This window comes from Melozone crissalis, unplaced genomic scaffold, assembly GCF_028551555.1.
Source record: "Melozone crissalis strain CALT ecotype California unplaced genomic scaffold, PUWL_Pcris_2 ptg000008l_1, whole genome shotgun sequence".
Lineage (NCBI taxonomy): Eukaryota > Metazoa > Chordata > Aves > Passeriformes > Passerellidae > Melozone > Melozone crissalis.
The window spans coordinates 11,079,711-11,104,207 of record NW_026535786.1 but is presented as its reverse complement, the minus strand read 5'-3'; the positions used below and the strand labels follow the sequence as shown (position 1 = coordinate 11,104,207).

Here is a 24,497-nt window from a genome sequence, read left to right as displayed (position 1 = left end):
TAACTTGTTATTGCAGTAATCTGGTATTTAGGTTTGGGATATCTCCCTTCTGAGCTTTAAGCTTGCTTTAACATCGCAATTAGGGTGAAACACATTTAATTCCCTGCAAGTAAACTGTAAGTAATTATTAAACACTTTATAATGATTTAATGCAAATATTATGCAGTGTCTTGTGGGTGACAGATATTGGGAGGACAAATAAAATAGGAATGCACTGATTTGAGAGCAGGAGTGAGTCCAGGCTTGTAGAAAAATTCAGTGATGTCTGTGAGAACAACTGATGAATTGTGAAGAGCAAGTAGCAGGACGTAATATCATCAAAATACGAGGAAAGGTTTGTGTGGTAGAAGGCTTGCCTGTTTCTCCCAGCTGACTGAGTTGAATTCATTATAGCCTGCTTGCTGAGTGACTGTTCATTTGGGAAACGTTAGCAGCTCCATGGATGGGTGGATGAATAAATTTGTATAACAAAGTTCTGAGAGCTAGAGAGTTTCAGGGTAGCCTACAGATCTCTGAGGAAAAATCTGGGTAATATATCTGGAAGTTCCCAGACCCTGCTAGCTCCTGTTGGAAATGGGGTTGGGAGCTGATGTACGTTTTATGCTAGTGAAATTTGATTCAGATTTTATTTTTTGTAGTGCTGCATGCATGATGACCAACCACTTATATGCTGTATGTCTGTTAGAAAAAGTATTCCACATACTGGATCTGTCTTAATACTGAAACACTTTTCCTGCTTTGTTTTACTTATGTATTTCCGAGAGCTGGTGTTCATTGGGGGTTTTGCTAAAGACAGAGGTAGGCACAGCTGAGGCCACAGAGTGAGGATTTTTTGCATAGTTATCCATGTTATACATGGAATTACATGTACATTAACTGTGTTGTCATGTTTGGGAACTTCTCATAGCCACACAGTTCTCAGACAAATTCTGTGAAGTACATACAGGAAGTCAAATGAAAGATGCACCTTTTGTGCCTCATTCCTGCTCTTTTGATCTGTTTGATCAGAAATGGATTTGATAGGTCATGAGCTTCTATGGGTAGCAAGGCAGTGTATCAGCTGTTTCCAGGCACAGTGAAAAGCTTAATCTTTTATAAATTTATTTAATATTACTAAGGTTTAATCTTTTGTTAAAAGTGCTTGATGTTTGCTAAATCATCATGAATATATTTTTAAGCATCTGAATATATTTTTGATGTCCTTGCAATCTTTGAGTTTTTAGACTTACATTCTGAAACTACATTCTTTCTGTGAAAGCATTTGCATTGTTTCAGCTAAAAGTACAGTTGTTTGTAGCATGCAAACTGGACATGAGCTATTGCTTTGCAGTAGTTACTAATCTGCTGATGAATGAGTCTTGTAGAGATTGGAAAGGATTTGTGTAGGTTGCAAATGGAATATAATGAGTTTCAAAAATGTAAGCAATTTAAAATACTGCTTGGATGTGAATTAAAATGCTCAGAAGCCACACACAGTTGCTTGAAATCTCAATCCTTTTTAGCCATCCATAATGGCATCATTGTGTGTTTTTTCCCAGAGTATGTTTGTCCACCCTAAAATTGTAATAAATCAGGTTTTTGAGAGACATCTATCATCCTGAGTATCTTACAATATGAATAAGCTCTGCTGTGCTGGAGGTTAGTGTCTCAGGAACTTTCTAAGAATGTAGATGCACATTTTCTGATCTCACAGGTAACATCAGTAGCTATCTCTGCCTCTTTCTTCTGTCTTTAGTACAGTTTAATGCTCTGTTTTCTGTGGTTTTCACAGGTTTATGTGATGGCTTCTACCTTTTGGGTCAAAATAATCCTTTTTAGCAGAGACCAGCTACTTTGCATTTTAAGCTTGCATACTGTTCTTTGGGAGTGAAAAGCAGGAGGAGTGGCTGGGCCAACTGATGAATAATCATGCATTTACCCACTCAGTTCTATCATGTGCTGCTTTGAGCTGTTTTTGAGAGAAACTTGAGGCTCTGACTTTGAGGTGTTGCTGGTGAGGTTTATTCCCAGGTGATTACAGTTCACATTGCAAAAATTCCTTTTGTACTTTGTCTGAATACTGTGATGATTGGTGTCTAATGTTATAGGTGTGCCACGTTCCAATTTGGAGAATTTTGTCTTGCAGAGGAAGAACAAAGATAGCTGGAACTGAGTGAAAGAATAGGTCTCGTTGAAGAGCAGGGTTTACATCTGTTTTTACTATGAGATATTCCAACCCATGAGTCTTTACGTCTTAGAACCAAAGAATACCCAAATATTTTGTGATAACCTAAAAATTGTTCCTCAGGCTCTGGTAAAGTGGTTGTTATATGATGAGTTATATGAAAGTTCACGGTATTGGATAAGCTTGAATTTTCCTTTCCTGGCTTATATTATTGGTGTTTCGAAGGACTGTATAGCTGTCTCTTTGCTGTGTCTGCAATGTCATGGGCAGCCACTGAAAATGTCAACGAATGGATTAACTTATTATTTGTCAAGGTATTTCTGTATGATCTGAGTGTCTGCCTTCTGTGTGTTTGTGAGGTCAGCTCATTGTCCACAGGCAACAGTGAGTGTAACCTGCTTTTCTGTTTTGGGATCAGGATGACCCGATAACTGCAAAGAAAAGAGGGTTCATCTCAGCTGTGTGCAGTTTTGTGTGCCACACCGTGAAAAAGGTCACTTGGTTTGTTCAGCCTGGAGAAGAGGAGGCTGAGGGAAGACCTTGAGTGGTCTGTAGCTTCCTCATGAGGGGAAGCAGAGCCGCAGGCACTGATCTCTTCTCTGTGCTCACCAGTGACAGGACTTGAGGGAGTGGCCTGAAGCTGAGTCAGGGGAGGTTTAGGTTGGGCATTAGAAGCAGGTTTTTCACACAGAGGGTGTTTGGGCACTGGAACAGGCTCCCCAGGAAAGTGGTCACGGCACCAAGCCTGACAGAGTTCAGGAAATATTTGGACGATGCTCTTGGGTACATGGTGTGGTTATTTGGGCTGTTCTGTGCAGTGACAGGAGTTGGACACGATGAGCCTTGTGGGTCCCTTTCAACTTAGTACAATCTATGATTAAAAAAAAAAAATTACCTCTAAACCACTATGTAACATCTCTGTAGTCTTTTTTTTTTGCCTTATTCTTCTTTACATTCATGAATCAGTTCTTTGGAAAAAAATTACCCCTACACATTAGTATCTGTGTTACAGCTTTCAGCACATTATAGTGAATAAATATTATTTTATCAGCCCACTTGGCAATAATGACCATTAACCTGATTCTTAACTTATGGGTCTCAGATGGAATGCTGAATGCATGCTTGTTCCAAAATGGCAGAATCTGCTTCTCCTTTTTACTGTAATACAGCTGCTTCTGTTTGCAGCACTGTGTTGCTGGGAGACTGCAGCTAATTTTTATGGTGCATATCAGTAGTAATGATTCAAATTATACATTTCATGTAGTAGCTCTTCTTTCTGTTTGTAAACTGCCTTCTGTAAGGGGAGAGAAATTTTGTTCTGGGGAGAACAGTATCCAGACCAGAGAATATGACTGAATCTGAAACAAAAGCTCAGACTGTTCTGTTGATAGCATCATTGTACTTCCAAAGTCACTTCAGGGGGGATGGTGACCTGGCTAAATTTACAGCAGTGTGATAGTCAGGTCTAACACAGGTACTCAGAAGAATTCCAGGTGAGACAAACACATCTCCTCAAACTGCTATTTTTCTTTTTCAGAATCCATGGTGCAAAACTTCAGCATGTGGCGTGACTTTAAAGCAAAAGAACAAAATAGACTGAGAGATTATGAATTGGAAAACTGTGTCGTTTTGGTTCACAACACAGATAACGGTGGCAATTTGGGGCTATGTAGAAAATGCAGTCCTTTTTAGAATGATTGTTGCACAGCTTGCATGTGGATCAGGATGTGCATGCAATTACATTGGCAAAAAGTGGATGTAATCGGGCATGCACCTAAATGGAAAAATACACGTGTAAGGTGGAATCTGACTAATAAGTAAAAAAAACCTCTGCTTGCTGAATCTGTACTCCTTTTCTGGCTAAAGGAGATGGTAGTCCATTTTGTGCTGTTCACAGTCTGCTTAGGTTTGTAGCCATGTCTTGTTTTTAATCTTGCTTGAGATGCCTCTCTAAAATGGGGTGTGTGTGTGTCTGGAGCCTGCTTGCTTAAACACGCGAGTCATGTCAGCTGCAATGCGGCAGTGCTTGGTGCTAATGAGGTGAGCAGCCAGAGCACCCGTCTGCTTATGTTTGCTCATCTCTGTGCAATTATGGCTGTGGGGATTGGAAAAAGGGATTTGTATTGGATGTGGCTCTGTTTTGGCCTTTCCAGAGTGTGGTTCTGTGTTCTCCTGAGGACTGGGCAGCACATTTCAACTTCCATTTTGGGAGTTAGGTGGTTGCTTCATTATGTTTAATGCAAGGTCTAAAATACATCCTGGCTGGGAGAAGAAAAGAAAAAAGGGAAGTACAGAGGGGGAAACCCCCCCCTTCTTCTCTCCCCCCTCCCTCCCAATTCTCCCCAATTAATTCTAATGCACCTTGAAATGAAATATATCGCTTGGCAATCAGTGCCTTCATGCAGAGTAGATACAAGTCTGTATTTGTAATGTAGCATCTTTGGAATACAGTAATCAGGTAATAAAATTTGGTTAGATCTCACAAGTTACAGGTGGCCTTTGGCAGGCACAAGATGCAGATGCACTGTGATTTCTCAGCTCATGTTTTTTGGTTGTTTTTTTTTTTAACCCTTAAGGTGCTGGTAGCAGTGTGAGCTGAGGTTTTTTTTGCTGAAGTCATAAATTTTTGCTTTGAACATAAGGCAAATAAATATCAAACCTTGTTTGTCTTTTCCCGTCCTCAGATGCCAGATTGTCTCCATTGAGCTTGATGCCTTCCTGTCCAATCCTGTCGTATGCCTATTCCCACAGCTCGTCTTTCAGTGTTTCTTTTTCAGAGAATTAGCCTGTAAAACTATAGGTCATGATTAAGTAATATATTGATCTTGGTGGCGAAGCTGGCTTTCCTTCTAGTTCCTGCCTTTGTCACAGGGTGCTTCCCTGTTAGCTGATAAAATTATTTCTGACTACTTAATTTAATATTATTCAGATTGTTGAAATGACCTGTTAAAAATACTGCTGGTTTTTTGTGTTTTTTTAAGGATCGTATCTAGTCTCTGTTATTTTGGCAATATGTTGTGTAACGTGGTGCCCCAAACAGAGGGATCAATACAGCTGGGACTGGGAAAGGTATGAACTGCATCCTGTAGGCAAGAACCAGCGGTGGGAGGCAGGAACCTCCTGAGCTGTTGATGCAGTAGTGTGCAGCTTACACCCATAGAAGAGGTGGAGTGTCAACCTGTAAACAAATGTCCATCACCCTGGGAAGGAGCCCAAGACTGTGTGCCCTAATTAAGTCTGGTTTTTGCTTGGTCCTAGTTTTAAGTGAGTTAAGAGTGACATGAGTGAAACAGCACAGCTGACAAGATGCGTGCTAGGGAGAGTTGTGCTGTTTTAACACTTACTGTTGAAGTCTGATATCTCTGATCACAGATAGTGCAGTATCTGTGCCTGTTTACCTTCTCCTGGAGACCTTATGACTTAAGACTGGGATGTTTTTCCTCTTCCTTCTTTAGGTCTCCGGGTGAAAGGGGAGCTCATTACTGCTTACCCACAAGTGGTGGTTGTGCGTGTGCCAACACCTTGGGTCCAGAGTGACAGCGACATCACAGTCCTTCGCCACCTAGAGAAGATGGGCTGTCGATTGATGAATCGTCCTCAAGCCATCCTCAACTGTGTCAACAAGTTCTGGACGTTTCAAGAACTTGCTGGCCATGGTGTGCCTCTTCCAGACACTTTTTCATATGGTAAGGCTGTTGGATCAAAGAGGTAGCATGGCTGCCTAGACAACTTGTGCTTTTGCAGTGCAAAAGATGTAAGTTTTGGAAATCCATAGAAATTTAGCCATGAGGCCAGTTCCACGGCTAAGTGTTGAGTAACCAAAAAGGAAGTTAAAGTCGTGACACCCAGATTCTGGTTTTGTCTTTGTTGATTAGCTTTTGATGCCTTGAAAAGAGTACTGGAACGGTACCTCAGCCTTCCAAGTAACTGACTTTGGCTGTTAGTGCTATAATACTTTCTGTTCTTTTCCAGTTGCCTAAAACAGCAGACAAGAGCTTGGGGTACTAATGTCATAAGTACTACAGAAAACTAGACTTACAACCTGAAAGTAGATTAAACTCCTATATGAATAAAAGTGTCTGCAAATACATTAGTTTTTGGGAAAGGACAAGAGTAGCAAGGAGTACGAGCCCTTGTGTTCACCTTTTAACGATAGTTTAGGCTTTGTTTCCCACCAAAACAGTTAATTATAGTTTATTGTGACTGCCTTTGGAATCTCTGGTATCTCTGGTTCCTGACAGAATGCTAGATTAGAGGAACCATTTGTCTGAGCTACCCTGATGCTGTTTCTGCTTTTAATTGCAATCTGTTAAAGAACTGTAGATACTTCTCAACCTCCTGTTCCTTCTGGGAATACCAGTGCTTTCCTCCCATTTGTGTGGTTGCATCAATAAGTTTTTATAATGGGAGTGTTACAAAATGAGAAAAAAGATTGACAAAACCATGGCTTTCTGTCACTTACTATGAATTACTATTTCCATCAATCACCATGAAAACAATTTGAGAAGAAACATACCCTTTCTTTATACATGTGGCTGCTCTAACTTGTTGAGAAAGGAATGAGTTTTTAATTTTTTTGGGGAAGGGGAGACCATGAATGATGCTTAATAATTGTAGAACATACCAGTTTGATCATAACTCCCTCCCACTTCTGTTGGTGGCTGCCTCTGGAATTTGACAGAAGGATGGCTTTCTTTTCATTTTTGTTTTTTTAAACCACAAGTGTCAAGTTATCAGTGAGAGCTGACTTGGCCAAGTAAAGCAGGGTGTGCTGGATGACATGTTACTACTCCATGACATGCATTAAACTCCATGGCAGGGTTGTGATGGCTGCTGCTGGCTTTGTGACTTTGTGTCTTGACTTGACTTCTGCACTTCACTGCATGATGTGTTAGAGGGGGCTCATACCTTTGTCTGCTGACTTTTCTCTTCTGTATTTCTTGTGCTGTGGTCAGCCTTCTTTGAACTGAACTCAAGTAACCTTGAAGTATCAACCATAATTGTGTGAATGGCCATTAAAAGCTACACTCTAAGGTCCTTAGAGATGCAATGAGATTAAAAGGCTGAAGTACTACTTCAGGATATAGAGAGAATGAGATACAGGAGACTTAAGCCTTCAGAAGGGGGGAGGTGAACTGACCAGGTCTGGGTTGTTGCAGCTCTGTGGATTATGCCTTGTCATCACGTTCTGTGTTGCTTTCCTGGTTAGTAGTTTGGATGGAACTGTTACTAGTGTTATGTGTCTGCTGCTTTCCTGTTAGACATTTGAAAAGATGGAATTTGATAAAGTAAAAGGAATAAAATGGAACAAGATGGTTGAATTGGGGCATTTGGATTTGGAAGATTAGATCGAGCCTTTTGGGATTGTGATCAAGAGGCCTTTGTCAATTTGTGTCTTCAGTTCAAAAGGAAGTAGGTCTTAATATCCCACACATCACAAACACCTTCAAAGTCTGATCGTGCTCCATGACCAAGGTCCTCCTAACTGATGATTTCTCTGCATTATCTAAGCTGTAAGGGTGGGAGGAATGTATGGCAATTACATCCCAAATTTGGCCACAGCAGACCGGTGGCACATAATGTTGTTGGTTTTCTTTTTGCCAGGTGGTCATGAGAATTTTTCCAAAATGATTGATGAGGCGGAAGTGCTGGAGTTCCCTATGGTGGTGAAGAACACGCGGGGTCATCGAGGTGGGTGTGAGGTCAGGGGTAAGGGCAAGGACTATTCTGAGCAGCACTCCAAGATTTTGTCTCATCAAGGAATAACAGTTAAGATCTGTTAGGTGTTGGACTTCTTTCCAATACATCTAAATTCTACCACCCATGAATGCTGAATGTTGAATAGGCTGCAGCACTGGGAAACAGTTTTAGTAGAACCCAGCCTTGGAAAGGCAGGGGGCAAAGCGTTCAAAATTATGGTGCATTGGTGACTTCTATGGGGAAAGCTTAGAACTGGAATAATGGGACGTCCGGAGTTTGTGAAGTTGAAAGAAGCCTACATGGATTTTAGGGATGTTTTTAAATAGGCCTAAAAAATGAAATCTCAGTTCATTCAGTGACTTCTTTCCTACTCAACTTCATCTATAATTAGGATTCCAATTTAATTAAAATCTTATGTATTGTTTGTAAAACTGAATCTCTGTTTTTCAGAAAAATACCTCTGACAGTGTCAGTGGTATTACTGCAGGTTCGGATTAAATTGCGCTGTTTTTAGTATTTTGTTTTAACTGTTGAATATAAAACAAACATCAACTTAATTTAGTGTTAAATAGTGGTTACTAAAGGGAAACCATCTTTAAATCAATTCCAGAGGTTATTTGCACAGGAAGTTGCTCTGTTTTTAATATATTTTAAAACAAATTTTATAAATATCAGATCTATAAAGAGACTAAAAATGAAGTTAAGGCACAAAACCAGGAGTTACTTCAAACAAAATCATAACTAGAGGACACCACTTCTTTCTTTCTGTCCGTCAGTTTGCTCTCACTCTCTGCTGCTCCTCTTCTACTGGCATGAGTGCTTCTGTAGCCATGTAGTAAATAGATTTAGGAACTGATGTCAAATGGATCTGGATAGGTTATTTTTACTCCAGTTAGTTTTTTACATGACTTAGCACTTCCTTGCACAAATGCTCGTGTTGACGTAATGGAAGGGAGCAAAATTCTGGGGCTGAGGAACATCAGACCTGCTGCTGATAGCAGCAATACCTGTTAGTGTGGTTTTAAAGTGTGAGTGGAGCTCCAAAGCCAAGGTGGAGAGTTTGATGTTGCAGCAAGGTGATTTTGACAGCTGTGGAATATCTAAGACAGTGGATTTGACTTAACACTGCCTTTAGTGGAGATCTACTAAATAATTTTAGAGTTTCAGCCATTGATTTTCCTCTCCCTTTTTCAGCCAAGATTCCTGTAAATCTGTTTATAAGTTTTGCTTTAGAGCACTTTAAATTCCAGGCATTTTAATGCAAATTTATGGAAAGTACATATCTTTTCACATTAAGAGAGCTGGGGAAACTTTTTCAAATTAATTGAAGAGCAGCCATTTGCAAATTATAAGTAAAATAAATAGGTAAACGTGGTCATAGGTACTGGTTGATGAATAAAGGTCACACTCTTCTAGCCAGTTTTTTGTGCAGCTTGCTGCTGCAGCAGATGGGCCAATCCTGGTTTTACCAAGATGTCATGATGGTGGATGATTTGCAAGAACTAAGTGGCTCCTCTCCAAGGCATCATTCTTCCTTTTCCATTTCAGGAATACAGTAGGATTATTAATTGTCTGTACAAGAGTTAAAGTTTGGAGTGGGAGATAGGACATGGAGGTTTTTACTTTTTGTGAATTTTAAGCTTACATTCTCATGTCTCTGTAGTGAGAAATTCCATGTTCCTCAAGCAGTCTTCTGTGTTATGGAGACCTTAAATCCTATCTAAACAGAGGCTGCTGTAGCAGGGTATAGGAACACTTGGTGGAATTCTTTACACATTATTTATCCTAGTACTGCTACTGCTGCATTTCTGTTCTCTTACTTAAGGAGGGCAGTTTATCAATTGATGTTTGTACTCTGTTAGCACCATAACAGAATTGATTGACAGTTCTGCTTCAAGATAAAGTGGGCACCTTATTGCAAAACATGAATCTAATATGACATAGAACCGTTAAGAAAGGGGAAAAGAAGTTGGGAAATGTAGGTAAAGATGGAAAGGGATGCAGTCTTGTGCGACTGGAAATTGGATAGAAAGCAGTTCAGGGATGACTTTAACCAGTATGAATACAACTGGAGAAGAACAAAGAAGTCTTTGGTGTAGTCTAAAAATAAAAGGGAATGAAATTATTTATTTTACGTTAAAAAATCCAAGTCCTAGAGATGTTTGCTTTCAGAAAACCTAGTGATTTGTCAAGAGGGTTTTTTTTCAGTTGTAGGATAATCCATTCATTTTATGTCTTGTGGAATCTTCTGCTAAATTATCTTGGATACTGTGGAGTGGAACATTTTCCTCTGACTGTAGTTGTTCCACTGCAGACCTCATTCTGGAGTTGTGAGTCCTTTTAAGTATTGGGAAGAGCAGCTCTCAGGAACTTCGTAACAGAGAAGTGGGTGGTTCTGCAGGGACACACTAGAGACTTCAGAGTTCTTAGATGCCCAGTGTTCAACAGTTTCATGTTGTTGGTTCTTGTGTGTCAAAGCTATAGACTGTGGGTCCTGTCCTCTTGGATGAACGAAATTGTTATGAATTACATGTTGGCTGCTCTTTAAGTATTTCTTCCTTTTATTTCCTCTCACTAAGGACTTGTACCAAAAGAAGTTGAAACTGCAAGACCATCTCCTTTATCTAAAGCTTTTTTCTTTTTCCGTGCTTCTTTCTTTCTCTCTCTATTTTTTTAAACTCATGTCTCCTCAGCTGTCAGTACTTGAACACTTAAAAGCACTGAATCAGTGGAACACTGTTGTCCATGGAGGAGTTTGTAAATGGATATAAGCTACAGATGGGGCCTCTGAGAATGGACAGTGTGCCGGTCAGAGGTTTTGCTTTCACGTGCTGAATCATTGATGCTGCTCAGATGGGCAGCTGCTTTCAACACCCTGATGTTCTTTCCTCCATACAGGTAAAGCTGTGTTCCTGGCACGAGACAAGCACCATTTGGCAGACCTAAGCCATTTGATCCGTCACGATGCCCCGTACTTGTTTCAAAAATACGTTAAGGAGTCTCATGGCAAGGATGTGCGCGTCATCGTAGTGGGAGGCCGTGTGGTGGGCACCATGCTCCGCTGCTCGACAGATGGGAGGATGCAGAGTAACTGCTCACTTGGTAGGAAAAGCATTGCTCATAGTTTTGATCAGAATATTTCAACCCAGTTGAAAAATCACAAAGCTGACTGAAGTAAGCTGCAGGTGTTATTTTGTGTTAATTGTGCTTGCTGCTGGGGGTTTAAAGGGGAAACATGAGAGTAAGGATTAAGTAAGAAGCATGTTGAGCAAACAGAGAAGGAGAGATGATCTTTGCTCAAAGTGTTTGATAGATGGGATGATGACAAGCATGGGAAAGTTCTAGAACACAAATGGAGCAACTGATGTGGTAATGGCATTTTGATGCTAATGCTATGTTATCATTTGTTTCATCCTGTTGAGAGCAACAGAAAATGAAGGAAGAGAGAAAGCAACACTTAAGGGAGGTGGAGGAGTCAGTCATTTGGCAAGAGAGTAGAAGAAAATGTTAAGTGAGAAAGCTGTTGAAGGCAATAAGCAACTGGAATGCACTGTTCATTTTCTATGCTGCCTTAAGTCTATCAGATTTCTACCTGCTACCTCTTCCCACAAAGACCATACCTGGGAGAAAGAGGAGGTTACTGCATTGATTGTAGCATGTTCAGAACCGAGATTCTGCATAGGTTTGGATGTTGGACTTGAGAGTTTCTGAGGGTAAAAGGAGGCAGGACGCTTGAGGGTGACTCGCTGAAACTGTACCGAACCTGAGCAGGGATGGGATAAAATGTGTTCATGTATAGTGCAGTTTTGGTTAGTCAAAATGCCTAAGAGATTTTAGTTACTACTTCATGCAGAGGAAATATAGCCTGAAAGATTTTTCTGCTAATTTTTTTTTTGTTTGTTTGTTTATTTGTTTGTTTGTTTCTTATTATTTGGGTTATTTTTCAATTTAACTATTGCGATAGATGAAGCTTGAGCCAGATAATACTTGAGTGATGGACTATGACCCTGACAGCTGAGGTTCAGACATAGATGTTCCCTAATTCTTGCTTTAGAGACAGTAACCTGTGATAGCAAGTAGAGAGGTATGTGAGCAGATGATGATGTCTTAATTCCCATTCCTCTCAATTATATCTACAGTTACAGTTGTAATCTTAACAAGAGCTCTAGATTTAATTTTGCTGAAATATTTCTTCTGATCACGTACAAACATGTAAGGAAAGCCTCTACCTTAGAAGGAACAAGGGTGGTTTGTTAGTTCATTTTTTTAATATCCTGGGGTCATAAAAATGTGTATTTTTTCTTGACTAAAAAGTCATTGCTTAACTGTTTTTAAACAAGTCATAATCTTGACCTGCCAAAGGCAGGTCAGAATCTTTTGAAATCCTGGTGTGGCATCAAGTTCATTAGTAGTCACTGTGGAAAGGAGGTCACTTTCTGAGTCATCAGCAGTGCGTTTGCAGGCTGACTTTGAAGCTTCCCAATCGAAAATCACGGCCGGTTGAGAAGGATGTCAGTCCCTTGTGACCTGAGTGCAGACAGCAAGTTCTTTTCCCTTTTTCCAGGTGGTGTAGGAATGATGTGCTCGCTGAGCGAACAAGGCAAGCAGTTGGCAGTCCAAGTGTCAAACATCCTGGGGATGGATGTGTGCGGCATTGACCTGCTGATGAAGGACGACGGCTCATTCTACGTCTGCGAGGCCAATGCAAATGTAGGTTTCATTGCCTTTGACAAGGCTTGTAATTTAGACGTAGCTGGTATCATAGCGGACTATGCCGCTTCCCTGCTGGCCCCCGGCCGCTTGACGCGGCGCATGTCCTTGCTCTCCGTGGTGTCCACGGCCAGCGAGACTAGCGAGCCAGAGCTGGGCCCTCCAGCTGGGGCCGCTGTCGACAACATGAGTGCTAGCTCCAGCTCTGTCGACAGCGACCCTGAGACCACGGAGAGAGAGTTGCTCACCAAGCTCCCGGGGGCTCTCTTCAACATGAACCAGCTACTAGCCAATGAGATCAAGCTCCTTGTGGAGTGATGCCACGTGTAAATAGGTGACCAACAGAACTCTCTCTTGTAAATTTTTTTTTTAAACCAACTTGCAATGCTGTTTATCAGAGACGCTCAGAGGAATGAGGAAAGGGGGGTGGGTGTGTCAGTTGAGAGAGCAAAAGTAAAAGGCACACGTGCTGTGAATGCTGTCCCTACTCATTTGCAGAACATTAAATTGTCTTCATTCTTAGTCAGTTTTACGGTGGAGATACTCAGTTAGTAACCAAGCAGCAATTTTATTTGGATGCTGCTTTGGTCCCCAGATATATTGCAGTTCATGTGTCTTCACAGGAAAGCATTGAAGCATGATTCACACTTGAAGATTTTCAGAAAGTTGTCTGGCAGCTCTCTAGAAACTTCTGTGAATTGCTGCACCAGTTAAGTCTCTTCTACCTCTGTAAGGCTTGATCCTGTAAATTGTTTAGTGCCTCAAATTCTTTATGTGAGTTGAAGGTGTTAAATACCAAGTATTTCAAAATTCTTTGACACCTACTGTTCCTACTCTTGCAGATGGGAGCTGTAAGTTCAGGATCCTTTTAAAGTCATCACTTTCTGACCTTGCAGGATATGGCCTTTCAAATGATGAGGCTGAGAGAAGTGTCAGTTGACTTAATGTGAACTTTCTGTAAAAATCTGTAAATTGTACCATCTTGATATTAAGTGGCAGCTTTGTGTCTAAATTCCTTTTTAAAGGAGGATACTTCTATTTTTCTCATTTCAAATCCTGATTTTGGAAGGTATATAGGGGAATTGGTCATATTCTATTTGTGGGCAGAAGTGGCACGTTTTTACCTACTTTTTGCATGGTTGGAGGAGATAAACAGCACTGTAATGTTTGGTATACAAAATGATGTTTAATCTGAAAATGTGAAAAAGAATTACACTAGTTTAAAGCAAACGTGCATCGACTTGTATTTGTTAGTGTTTTAGTCTTTCTGAGAGAGATCTGCAATGTTAATGTTCCTTTTTCTTTAATACATGCTAGTCCAACACTCCCTTCTCTATGCCTGCATCTTTAACAGTGGCCAAAGTGAAAACACCGCAGACTGTTTGTTAAGAAAACACTGAGTTATAGCCTGTACATTGGTGGGGGGTTGTTTGTTTGTTTTTGTTTGCTTTTTTTTGGAGGGAGGAATGTGTTAAGGTGTGGAGGAGGGAAGAGCTGGTTAAAAGTGATTAGTCATCCAGAGGAACTTTAGAATAAAGCTGCAGTTCATACAATACTTACCAGGCTTACTTTTTCCCCACTGAACATAAGAACTTGATGTTGGCATAAATCCAAAGAGTATAACTGGGGAGAAATATTCAGTTCTTAGCTTTGGAAAACGTGGCAGATTTGAAAAAGGCAAAAAAAAAAAAAAAATAGAAGGAAAAAGAAAAAAAAAGAGAGCTCAGCCAGAGTTTGAAAAAGAAACAAAAAAACACCCTAGGTCCACAAACAATTAAGGGATTGATCCTAGACCCTTACATGTGTGTGGTGTGAGTGCACACACTCGTGTGTGTTTGTGTGTGCACAATTGTTTTGCTTTATTTTTTTGAGAGTGTTGGCTGTTTAGCTCCTAATTTTTTTTCAGACTTCCTGATTTTCCTTAATCCTTCTGGCTGTGCGTTTTGTCATTGGCCTTGAGCTGGTTTGGAAAACAAATAACCAAAACAGATACTGAGTCCATCTTTCAGTCCCTGTCTTCCTCCTCCTTTTCCTCCTCCTTCTCCCTTTTCATTCCCCTCTTATTCTCGGGGTTCATAAAGCCCTGCAACTATATATATATATATATAAATATATATATAAAGATAAGCCTCTTTTTTAAAAACAAAAAGTAAAACGTTTACAATTGAAAAATCATCTTGTGAAAATAGGTTTGTTTGGAGGGGGGTTGTGTGTGTGCAATGCTGCTGTTTTCTGGATACTTTAATGGAGCATGTCCCATGTACCCTCTGAGGTTCTGCACTGCCCACCTCTGTGGCCCTTCCTCACCTCTCTGCTGCTCTGCTGTTTTACCTTCACTTGGACCTTAAACACAACTCACGGACACTATGCAGAGAGTCTTCAAGAGGCAATAAACAGAACAGTATTAACCTACTTTATGGAGGTTTGATCATGCTTCTTTGTACAGTTTGGTTTTTTTATTTTGAAAGGAATGTAATAAAATGACTTTTTTTTTTTTTTTTGTAGAATTAAATATTATTATTAAAATCAAGTGAAAGGTTGACTGTTGGTGTTAAGCAGGAGGGTGGACCTGCTGGTCCAGCAAAAAAAAGATCATCAGCAGTAAAGGTATTTTCAAATCCTTCTTACTGAGCCTTCAAGTGCACAGGTTATACCTGAAGAATATAAAGGTCTTCAGCTTCTGTGAAGAGTTACAGAATGACAGAACATGAAAGTAACCTAATTCTCTAGTCACTGAGCAGTAAATTGTCTCTTCCACGAGCTCTACTTCCCTTGCTTGTTTATCCAAGGGGAATTTGGGGTGGAGGGTGGCTCTTTTTTGTTGTTGTTATTTTTTCTTTTTTTGTCTCTTCCTTTTTACTGGTAGGTGCCTGCATTCCTTGACAGGCTGATAGGGTCAATCCTTCCCTTTCTAGCTGTGACATACATTGAGCACATGTGGAATAACAGCAGGGAGTAAACAGGTGCTAGTTGGTACACAAAGGGCTTTTCTATCACAGGAAACATCTTTTGGATGAAAGTTAACTGAATATTCTGGATTGTTTTTTTGAATCCCCATAGTATCTTGTAGTTCACAGGAACCTTACATTTCTAGCACCCTTTCAGAATGTCTGGGTTACACCTCACAGTTATAAAATTCGTGAAGTAAATATAAGATTTTTTAAAAAAAGACCAAGCCGGCTTAGAGATTTGCACTTTGACTCCCTTCTGATAAGTTGCTCCTCTGTTGGTGCTTCCATGACTAGTTTGGAGATAAGTCTATGCATAGTGGTCACAGAGGGAGACAGGATTTGAAACATCCTGTGCATGTGTTTATATATCGGGTACTGATGCCGAGTGAAAACCTTGCTTGAGGGTTCATTTGTACAAATGGGCACACTTGTCTCATGTATTACTCCCTGCTTAACCCATTGCTCCTGAAACAGTGAAATGCAAAGAATGGCCTGGAGGTGCAACGGGTGGTGTCTTGTTTTTACTCAAAGGGAAAAACACCAACTAAACTAGTCCATGGTAACCAGGCAGTGTTTCCCATTGAAGGTGAACTCCACAGATATCAGCTTTATACACTTTATTTTCTTCAATTCCATCTGCTGAAAATCACATGCTAAACTTCCATACAGTTGCACTAACACTACCTCCATGTGTGGGTTTGGAAGCATGGGCTGAAAAAATGGTCAACATAGTGGTGGATTACAGTGGTGCCAATACAGCTGATGGTGATACAACTATTTTTGTATATTTTAATGTTTGAAAGAGCCACTTAGAAATTTGTTTGCAGGAAAAAGTTTCTTAAACTACATCTGGTGAAATTTTGTTCTCTGTAACACTGGAGATTTTATTCTGTTCAGCTTACTGTGTTTGTAATTGATGTCTTGCTGTCAATGTATGAATTGTATCCTAATCCTTGTATTTAATGCTTTAATGTGTTTTATAAAATCTTTTCTTGTAATGTTACAACACCTTATCTGTAAAACAGTGTCAATGCTTGATGTTTACATTGACTGTTACATTTTTTGTTCTGAGCTGACGGTCAGTCTTGAAGCCTTTTCTCCCACTTCGTGTGCTATCTTTGCTGTGAGATATTTACTCGGGAAATAACCTCTGGAACATCTGGGTATGTCAGACGCAAAGGAGATACTTCTTCAGATGTTATACCCGACTACAAAATCCAACGAATGAAACCAGTGACGCTGGCCAAATTCCCTCATTGCAAAAATCTGTCAGTTAAATACATAAGGGACCATAAGGGCTTAGAGAGACTTTGAAAACAGATTGTACAGTATCTTTCTCATGGCTCACTCTTTTTGAGAAGGTTTATGGGCTTTATGGCTGGTGTGAGACACACGACCCACTCCTGTTCTCTCTATGGAATAGTAGGTGCTCGGACAGGTAACTTCTGTTGCTACTGTCTTTTTTAATTTTTAATTTTTTCACTGTTTTAGGAATTGTTTTAAACTGAACACTGCAGTATTTATAACCAGGTGTTTGCTGCCTTTTCCTTTGTTTTATTTATTTAAATCTTTCTTAACCTTTGAGGGTGACTTTTGGAGAATTCTGATAGTGGATCTGCTGTTGGAAGTCTCCAAGCCTCCCATGTTTCTAATTTGAGTTGAAAAGCTTTTGTTTTTTTTTTATTTGTTTAAAACAATGACACAAATTAACTGTGCGTATTTCGGGTGGGATTTGCTGTTGTGCTATTTTGGATGACTTATTCTCCCTTTTTTTACAGAAATGTGTTCTAACAGTTCACACTTTGTTACTGTTCTTTGCAAAACTTTTCAGGAGCCAAAAAAGTCAAACAATCCAGAGAAAACCCCTTCTCCCCTTTCCGATGGCAAGAGTGAGAACTTATGAAAAATCCTTGCGAATGTTCCTTCCTAAACTTTTCCCCCCAGTAATGCAAGCGGGTAAAATGGTAAATGCAGCAGTTTGGTGACATCCAAAACCGACCTGTTGTCAGGTAAATTGACACTTTTCTGCTCTTACTCTAACCTTGATAAGTTTGCTAACTTGTCTGCCTTCCTTTCTTCCCATCAGTTCATTTTGGTGATACTTGTTGAATGATTTCTTTAACCGGATTTAGAGAAAACCCTGCTTTACTTCCTTATTTCCCCTCCTTGTACTTGTTGACTTGTAAGAAAACTGTCATTGTGCTTTACTGAGGTGAGACAAAAGTGAGTCCCCCATGCAACTGTATGAGGAATAGTTTTGTAATACATTAATTCTCCTTCCTCTTTATCAATTTTAGGTTGTCTTCAAGTGTACTGTTTTAGCTTAGATTTTTGAAAGATATGTTGCTTTCCATTTGCTAAGTGAACATAAAATATAACTGCAGAAGTAAGTAGCTGATAGGAATGAATGAACTAGTACTAAGAATGTTAATTCTATTAAAATTCAATAGACAGGATCCTGTAAAGAGGACAGATGGACGAATATGTGTGCTGCAGAAAAAGACTGTTGAGCTGATGATTTCTGTTTGTGGAGGATGGGGTGACACATTTTATCTTGCCCTTACTGCTGTATTAAAGCACTTGTACATTTTATCCTTCTCTGGTAACTCTCTCCCTTCATCTCAAACAATGTAAAAGTACTGGGTACTTAATATTTTTTTACTTAATTTAAGGGGGAGAATGTTGTATTTTACTCAGAGGTAAAATGTCAGACAATTGGAATACCCTTCCAAGATGAAGAATATTAGCCTGCAAACAGGCTTCCAAGTTTCCTGATGCAGTATTATATTTCCCAGGACATCTGTAAAGAATTAGCACTTGTTTCAGATTATTTTTCTGTGTACATTAATTACTCCTCTATACCATCATAAAATAGTCAATGTTTCATAGTCTCAGTTTGTATTTTCCTGAAAGAAAGCAAACTTACCAGCAACATAATAAATTGTAGCTTCAAGTTAAGGTGGGAGGGAATAATTTTAGAGCCAAATTTTGCTCTCAATTACACTGAGATAAACCTGGAATCACTCTGTGAAAGTCATTGGAGTGATATCCGATTTCACTGGTATAATTGAGTGTATAATTTGTGTCTTTTAATTTTACTTGCAAGGTAATTTTACAAACCTGTTATACTTATGTTTCCAATGCTTTTTCCTTTCAGACATACCCACTTCTTGCGTCTCAGCATTGGGCAGGCCTATTCCTTTATTTGTGTATATTTTTGTGCATCAGCTGCTATAGGACACGGGTGTTACACTTTCAGGCATGTGGTTGGGTGTCTTTTTGGGGTTTGTAATAATGTCTAAAAATAAAAATTTCTTTTCCTCAGATTTATTCATTAATTCATGTTGGATCACAGTTTTGCATCTCTAACCTGATTTTAGATACATATTATGTGAAGATTTTCTTGAAAGAAATACAGTACTAGTTCTTTGCAGAGTCTGCAATTCATCTTTGGTGGGGAGAGTTTACCAAAGTTTACTACATTCTCTAATATTTCAAGTTTTAATATTTAATGTTGCTTGAAAGGTGGTTTTACAGATCATGCTCCTTCCTCTTTATGGAATGGCTTTCAAAGCCTTGTGTTGATCTTGGTTGTGCCCAGTGCTTTGCCTAGAGTATGGGGAAATGTAGAACTGGAATAGGCCATGACTTTTAGACAAGGGATGATGATTATCTGCATGCTGAACCAGAACTTCTTCTATATGCCCTTCTGCTGCAACAGAATAATAAAACTGGTAGGTGGCAGCAGCAGCAGAAGACACTCATGACTGTGACCTGAGAAACCTCCAGTACTGGGAGAAATGGATTGCAAAGTACTAACTGGAGTAAGGGGAATGGAGAAGAGAGGCAGAGTCCCTGAACTGTCCCTTTGAATGGTGAGTCTGATTTACAGAATTCTGACCATCAAAAAACTGCTTGTAATACAAGAGGCACATTGATCTATCTCAGTTGGTGTTTGTTCACCTGATGTCCTAATTCTCTTCTTTGACTGAACAATCCAGTTTCCCTTCTGCCTTTATAAGGCATAGTACTTGTCTTAAAAATTAAATTTCACCAAAATCATCACATTTATAGAGTACTGGAAAATAAGGCTGAAAAGAATGCATCTAGCCCAGTCATTCTCTGCTCCACAGAAGACTGTTCATATTTGTGCCATTGGTGAAATGTTCATTGTAACCTAGTTTAAAAACCAAGGAATAAATGAGGAAGATTCTGCAAAATACAGAATTTTATTTTATGAAGGTAAAAAACATCCTTACTATCAGCCAATTGTCAGCCTCATAGGCTGACAGTCTGACTGCTTTTTTTGCTACTTAAGATATATGTATGCCTTAGAAATGCCATGATAATAAAGAACAATGTTATTTTTGGAGATTTCCTAAATCTCAAGGTAGCAAAAAAAGATTTGAATCACCAACAGTTAACATTCTTTTTGGAAGTGGGAAATACAAATTATATAATGGTTCTGAGTTTGTGGTTAAGAGTTGGTAGTTTCAGCCATCTCTTCAGTTCTAAATGGCTCTGAAACTTCTTTGATTGCCTTTGATTTCCTATCAGGAAAAACATTTTGAGCATGTGCCCCAATCAGATGTTTTCCCAAGGTACATATGTGTATTACTACATATGTTGTAAAACTTCCATAAACCCAAGAAGTTAAAAAGGATGAGGTAAAGATTAAATAAAGACTATTTTGAAACATTTACTTAACTGTATTCATTAATGGTGAAAAAACCATTTTCACCCTGCAGCCTTACAGATTGTCTTGCAAAGCTTCCTGGGGAGTGTGGGCTCCTCTTTGGAGACCTCTGATGTAGACACCATAAATACTTACTGTTGCAGATGTCATCAGGATGTTCCACTGTTACAAAACCTCCATGCTAAGTAATTATCTTACTAGAGATTAAAATGCTGACTCTCTAGTAGGATGACTGCTCCTTCTGAAAAGAAAATAAGAGGAGAGAGCAGCACAGGAAACACTGATGAACTGCCTGACACAGGAGAAGTTTGTGTCTGGATCAGCTGATAATATGGAGAAACACTTCCAAGTGGATTGGGAAAAAGGAATTGGGTCAGAATATATACTAATACGAAGAATACAGCAGTAGCTTTTATATTTTCATACGTATTTCTACTTCATTTACAGCTAAGTATCAGTAGATAAATTCCAAATTCTGTTTTCTCTTGTTACCTAGAGTAGTCACACTAAAATCAGGAGCAACACTTATATACAGGAGCTAAGCTGGATCTGAATTTTGATATCCAGGCAGCTAAATAGTCTCCAGTGCACATCAGGTACCACTTAGGACCGTGGACAACTGATGTGCTTTTCTCATTAGCTTCTTAGCTGTCATACAGCCTTTGAAGGTATTCTGTGGGCCACAGGCTGGAAATCCCAGAACTGAATTTTTACAGAGTGAGATTGCATGTGCAAAATGGAAAATGTTTTGGATAGAGAATTGATTTGGATCTTGTTAAATATAATAATGAGCGAAGTCTGTATATGAGATGAAGCTCTTAGAGAAAGAGTTTTAAATCCAGTCAGGCTGGAGATGTGATGAAGAGAAATAATTTCTGATAGTAGAGGTAAAGGAATATGAAGCTCATGTCAGTGTGTCATCAGAGATAGAAATGAGGCAGGAAAATAGATTTTGCTGATCTTGAGCATTCCCAGCTGTTGCTGTAAGGAGGAATCTCACCAGACTTGCCATATGTAATATATGCCAGGCATACTGGCCCTTGGGAACTGGATCTTGGGGAGAAGAGCTGAAAGTTCCATTGATGCACAAACGAAATGTAGCACCTGCCTACTTGAATGGGTGTAAAGGTGTAACTGTAATGGGATTTAAGGTGTAACTGCACTGAGTTTACATGACAGTAGCATTTGGGAAGAAGGGTGTTCCTCTGGCCCTGGACATGGGTCTGTAACTGCTGCTTCTCAACTTAGTAGGAGAGAGAGGCACATAAAGATATGTCAGCTTTTTTGATGAGCAGAGACCAAGGTGACTTAGTCACTGGTCAGGAAAGAATTTTTTTTTTTTTTGTTATAAACAGGAAGGCATTTAGAACACTTTCAGATCCTCCACAGTTCTCCATGTGTCTGTCAGTACAAAAGAGTTCTGGTTTTGTTTTTTTTTCTTTTAGATGTGACATACCCCAAAGCATCCTGTTTTCTGCAGCTTTGATGTGGTAGAGATTTGAAGAAGACAGATTATTTTCCATTCTTGTCATAGACTTTCACAGGCAGGCAAGGGGTGATATTTGTGAAAAGAGGAAATAGATAGGTTCCTCATGCTGACTTAATAGTAGGTGATGGATTAGGCTGATAAAAAAGTTAAAATTCACATTGCACCCATGCAAGGCATTTTCAAGGTGTTTCTGCATCCCTCTTTTATTCTCTTTAGAAACAGTACAAGTGTTACTGAAATATACAGTCTGCATAGTAATATGTCTGTATTAAACTCTGCCAAGTCTGTACATGAAGGGCTTACAAAAGATTTATGGGAATTTCTGTGTCTGCTTTTTTATTTGGAGGCAGGTTGCAGCTATGTACATGCATGGTATGCAGCTATGTACAGTATTCTGTCTTAGGGTAATAGATATTTTTTGCTTATTTGGAAGGAGGAAACTGTGTTTGGACAGTTAAATATATAATACTGTTATCCATTTCTATAGGAAGCAGAACAGCTAAGAAAAAGCATTTTTGTGTTAGACAAATTGCAATATAAATGAGGGTTTTTTAATACAGGAACGAAAATTAAATGTTTCATTAAAAGGTCATTGGAATTTTTTTCAATAAAGTGTTCTAATAAGAAGAAACTAATTTCACAGAATCACAGTATTAGTTAGGTTGGAACAGACCTCTGAGACCATCAAGTCCTAGCCTTTGAACAAACACCATCTTGTCAGGTAGACCATGGCACTGAGTGCCACATCCAGTCTTTTCTTAAACACCTCCAGGGATGGTGACTTCATCACCTCCCTGGGCAGCCCATTCCAATGCTTGACAACCCTTCTGTGAACAGATTCCTCCTCATGCTCAATGTGAACCTTATTCACTGTTGTAATATCTAAAATTTAATAATAAATTAATTAATTTATCACAATTGCTAATTTCCAGAATTTATTAGGACAATCCCTCTTGTACAAATTACCATTTGTTGTTGGAGAGGGAGGGAAGATCCATGTTACAAAAGCCAGTAACTCAGTTGTTGCTACCTCTTTGGCCAGTCATGCATTTCTTCTGTGCAGATTTCCTGGAAACAGTGACAGTGCTGAGCTTCCTTGATGCTTAGTTTATCTGTGTTGTAAAACAGTTACATTTTGGGGAGAGAGAAACTGAAGAGGTGAAAACTGTCCATGGTGTTACATGTACTGAACGGGAAGTTGCTCTGAAGCAGAGAAAGAAGCCTAAGCAGTAGCTGTATGCAGTTACCCTTTTGGTTCTGTCATACCAATGTAGTGGGAGGCCAGGAGTCCAGATGAATGTTTCGGTTACACCTTGATGAGGAATGGGAATGTCACACTGACTGTGCAGCTGTATATATTTCATCTGTAAATATTTCATTTGCAAGAAGTGTGGTTTGTCCAAGAGGGTGTGTGCAGTTTCCCCTCCTGGCTGCTACTGTGCAGAGCACTGCCTGGTAGTCTTTATTCTCTGGATTCTTTCTGTTCAGTGGTATTGTGCATTAAACCTGAAACTTGCATTTTGTGAGTGTTAGGAGGAAACTCAGTGTGCTTGTGTATATATTTTCCCATGCATCTAACCAACACAAGGTGACAGAAACAACACCGACCTTTACAACATTGTATGGGAGGGGTAGTGCAGTTGTAGTGTCATGTAGGAATGCTTGTCCATGCCCAAATAGAAATGGATTTTTACTGGATGGCAAGTACTGAAGTTTTATCAGTGGGAGAACTAATGAGGAAAAGTCTGCAGTTTGACTTAGCTAAACTTTTACACAATTTTTCCTCCAAATGAAATATTTCCACAGGAATCTAAGACGTGTGGAAGATGCTGGATCACCAGGTGCAGAGATTGAACTCTACCCACTGGAAAGGTAACAGGAACTAGATTTTATCTTCAGAACACAGTCCACACTGCATCTCACTCCTGTATCTGGAAAGGCCTTTTCCAAGGTTAGAAGAGGAGTTTGGTACCCATGGCGTAGTTCTTGGTGTGTCTGTGTTCCAGCTATCAGGGAAGCCAGATAGGTGCTGGATACAGAGATTTCTGTATGATATCTGCTTGCATTTCTGATGTTCATATTTTGGAGCAAAGACTAACTTTTTCAATAATTTATTTCTTTAGGTTTTTCTACAGCAGCAGCAGGTCTTCTCCTGCCTCTCATGGGGACACATAGCCTTTTGATAATGCCTCCTTCACAGTGAAGGGAAGAAAGGATGGATCAGCAGGGATGTGCAATGGAGTGATGTCCACATGTGGTGTTAACAGTCATGATCCCTGTCCCACTAACTTGGAGAATTGAATAAAAAAGTTGAATTGTAATTAATGAGAGTGTGAGATTCTTTTTTGTACCTTTTCCACCATCTCCCCTTTTTTGAAGGGGTGGTTAACTTGAGAAATCTGTTGAGACTGTATCAAAGCTGCAGCTAAGCCAGAAGAGTAAAACCTATTGGGTATTCTTCACTTTATTAACCATTTTTTCCTTCCAGGAATTTCATTCCTAAGAGAATTTCATTCCAAATACTTTATATTGACATGAATAATCTTCCCAAATGCCTTAGATATTTTAGTATCAGGCCTTTGGCTTTATCAGTCATGTTATGAGTTCACCTAAGTCACTGAGGGTACAAGTCTCCTGAGTTTCAAAAGTGAAGTCACCATACTGATCATGCTGTACTTCATGGTCACTTTGGTGACTGCTAGAGAAAAAGAGAAGCAACTTGGTTAACCTACAGAGGTAATGTGCCTTTGGGTTTTGAAGCCACAGTGGCAGGGCTTGTTACAGACA

The 24,497-nt window shown here is 39.5% G+C and overlaps 1 protein-coding gene and 1 long non-coding RNA gene across 5 annotated transcripts in view; both read left to right on the top strand.

The window, feature by feature from the left end:
• RIMKLB (ribosomal modification protein rimK like family member B) overlaps positions 1-13,898 on the top strand; it is a 40,454-nt gene extending 26,556 nt beyond the window's left edge. For all 4 annotated transcript variants that reach the window (XM_054269966.1, XM_054269967.1, XM_054269965.1 and 1 more), the window contains 4 exons: positions 5,620-5,850; positions 7,769-7,855; positions 10,763-10,966; positions 12,429-13,898. In XM_054269966.1, the coding sequence (XP_054125941.1) occupies positions 5,620-5,850; positions 7,769-7,855; positions 10,763-10,966; positions 12,429-12,892 (986 nt within the window). In that variant the 3' untranslated portion in view covers positions 12,893-13,898. The remainder of the gene's footprint in view (positions 1-5,619; positions 5,851-7,768; positions 7,856-10,762; positions 10,967-12,428) is intronic.
• Positions 13,899-14,281: 383 nt separating this feature from the next.
• Positions 14,282-24,035, top strand: LOC128933098 (uncharacterized). The gene is made up of 3 exons (XR_008482752.1): positions 14,282-19,400; positions 23,517-23,582; positions 23,834-24,035. It is a non-coding gene; the product is annotated as an uncharacterized LOC128933098 (long non-coding RNA).
• The last annotated feature ends 462 nt before the right edge of the window (positions 24,036-24,497 follow it).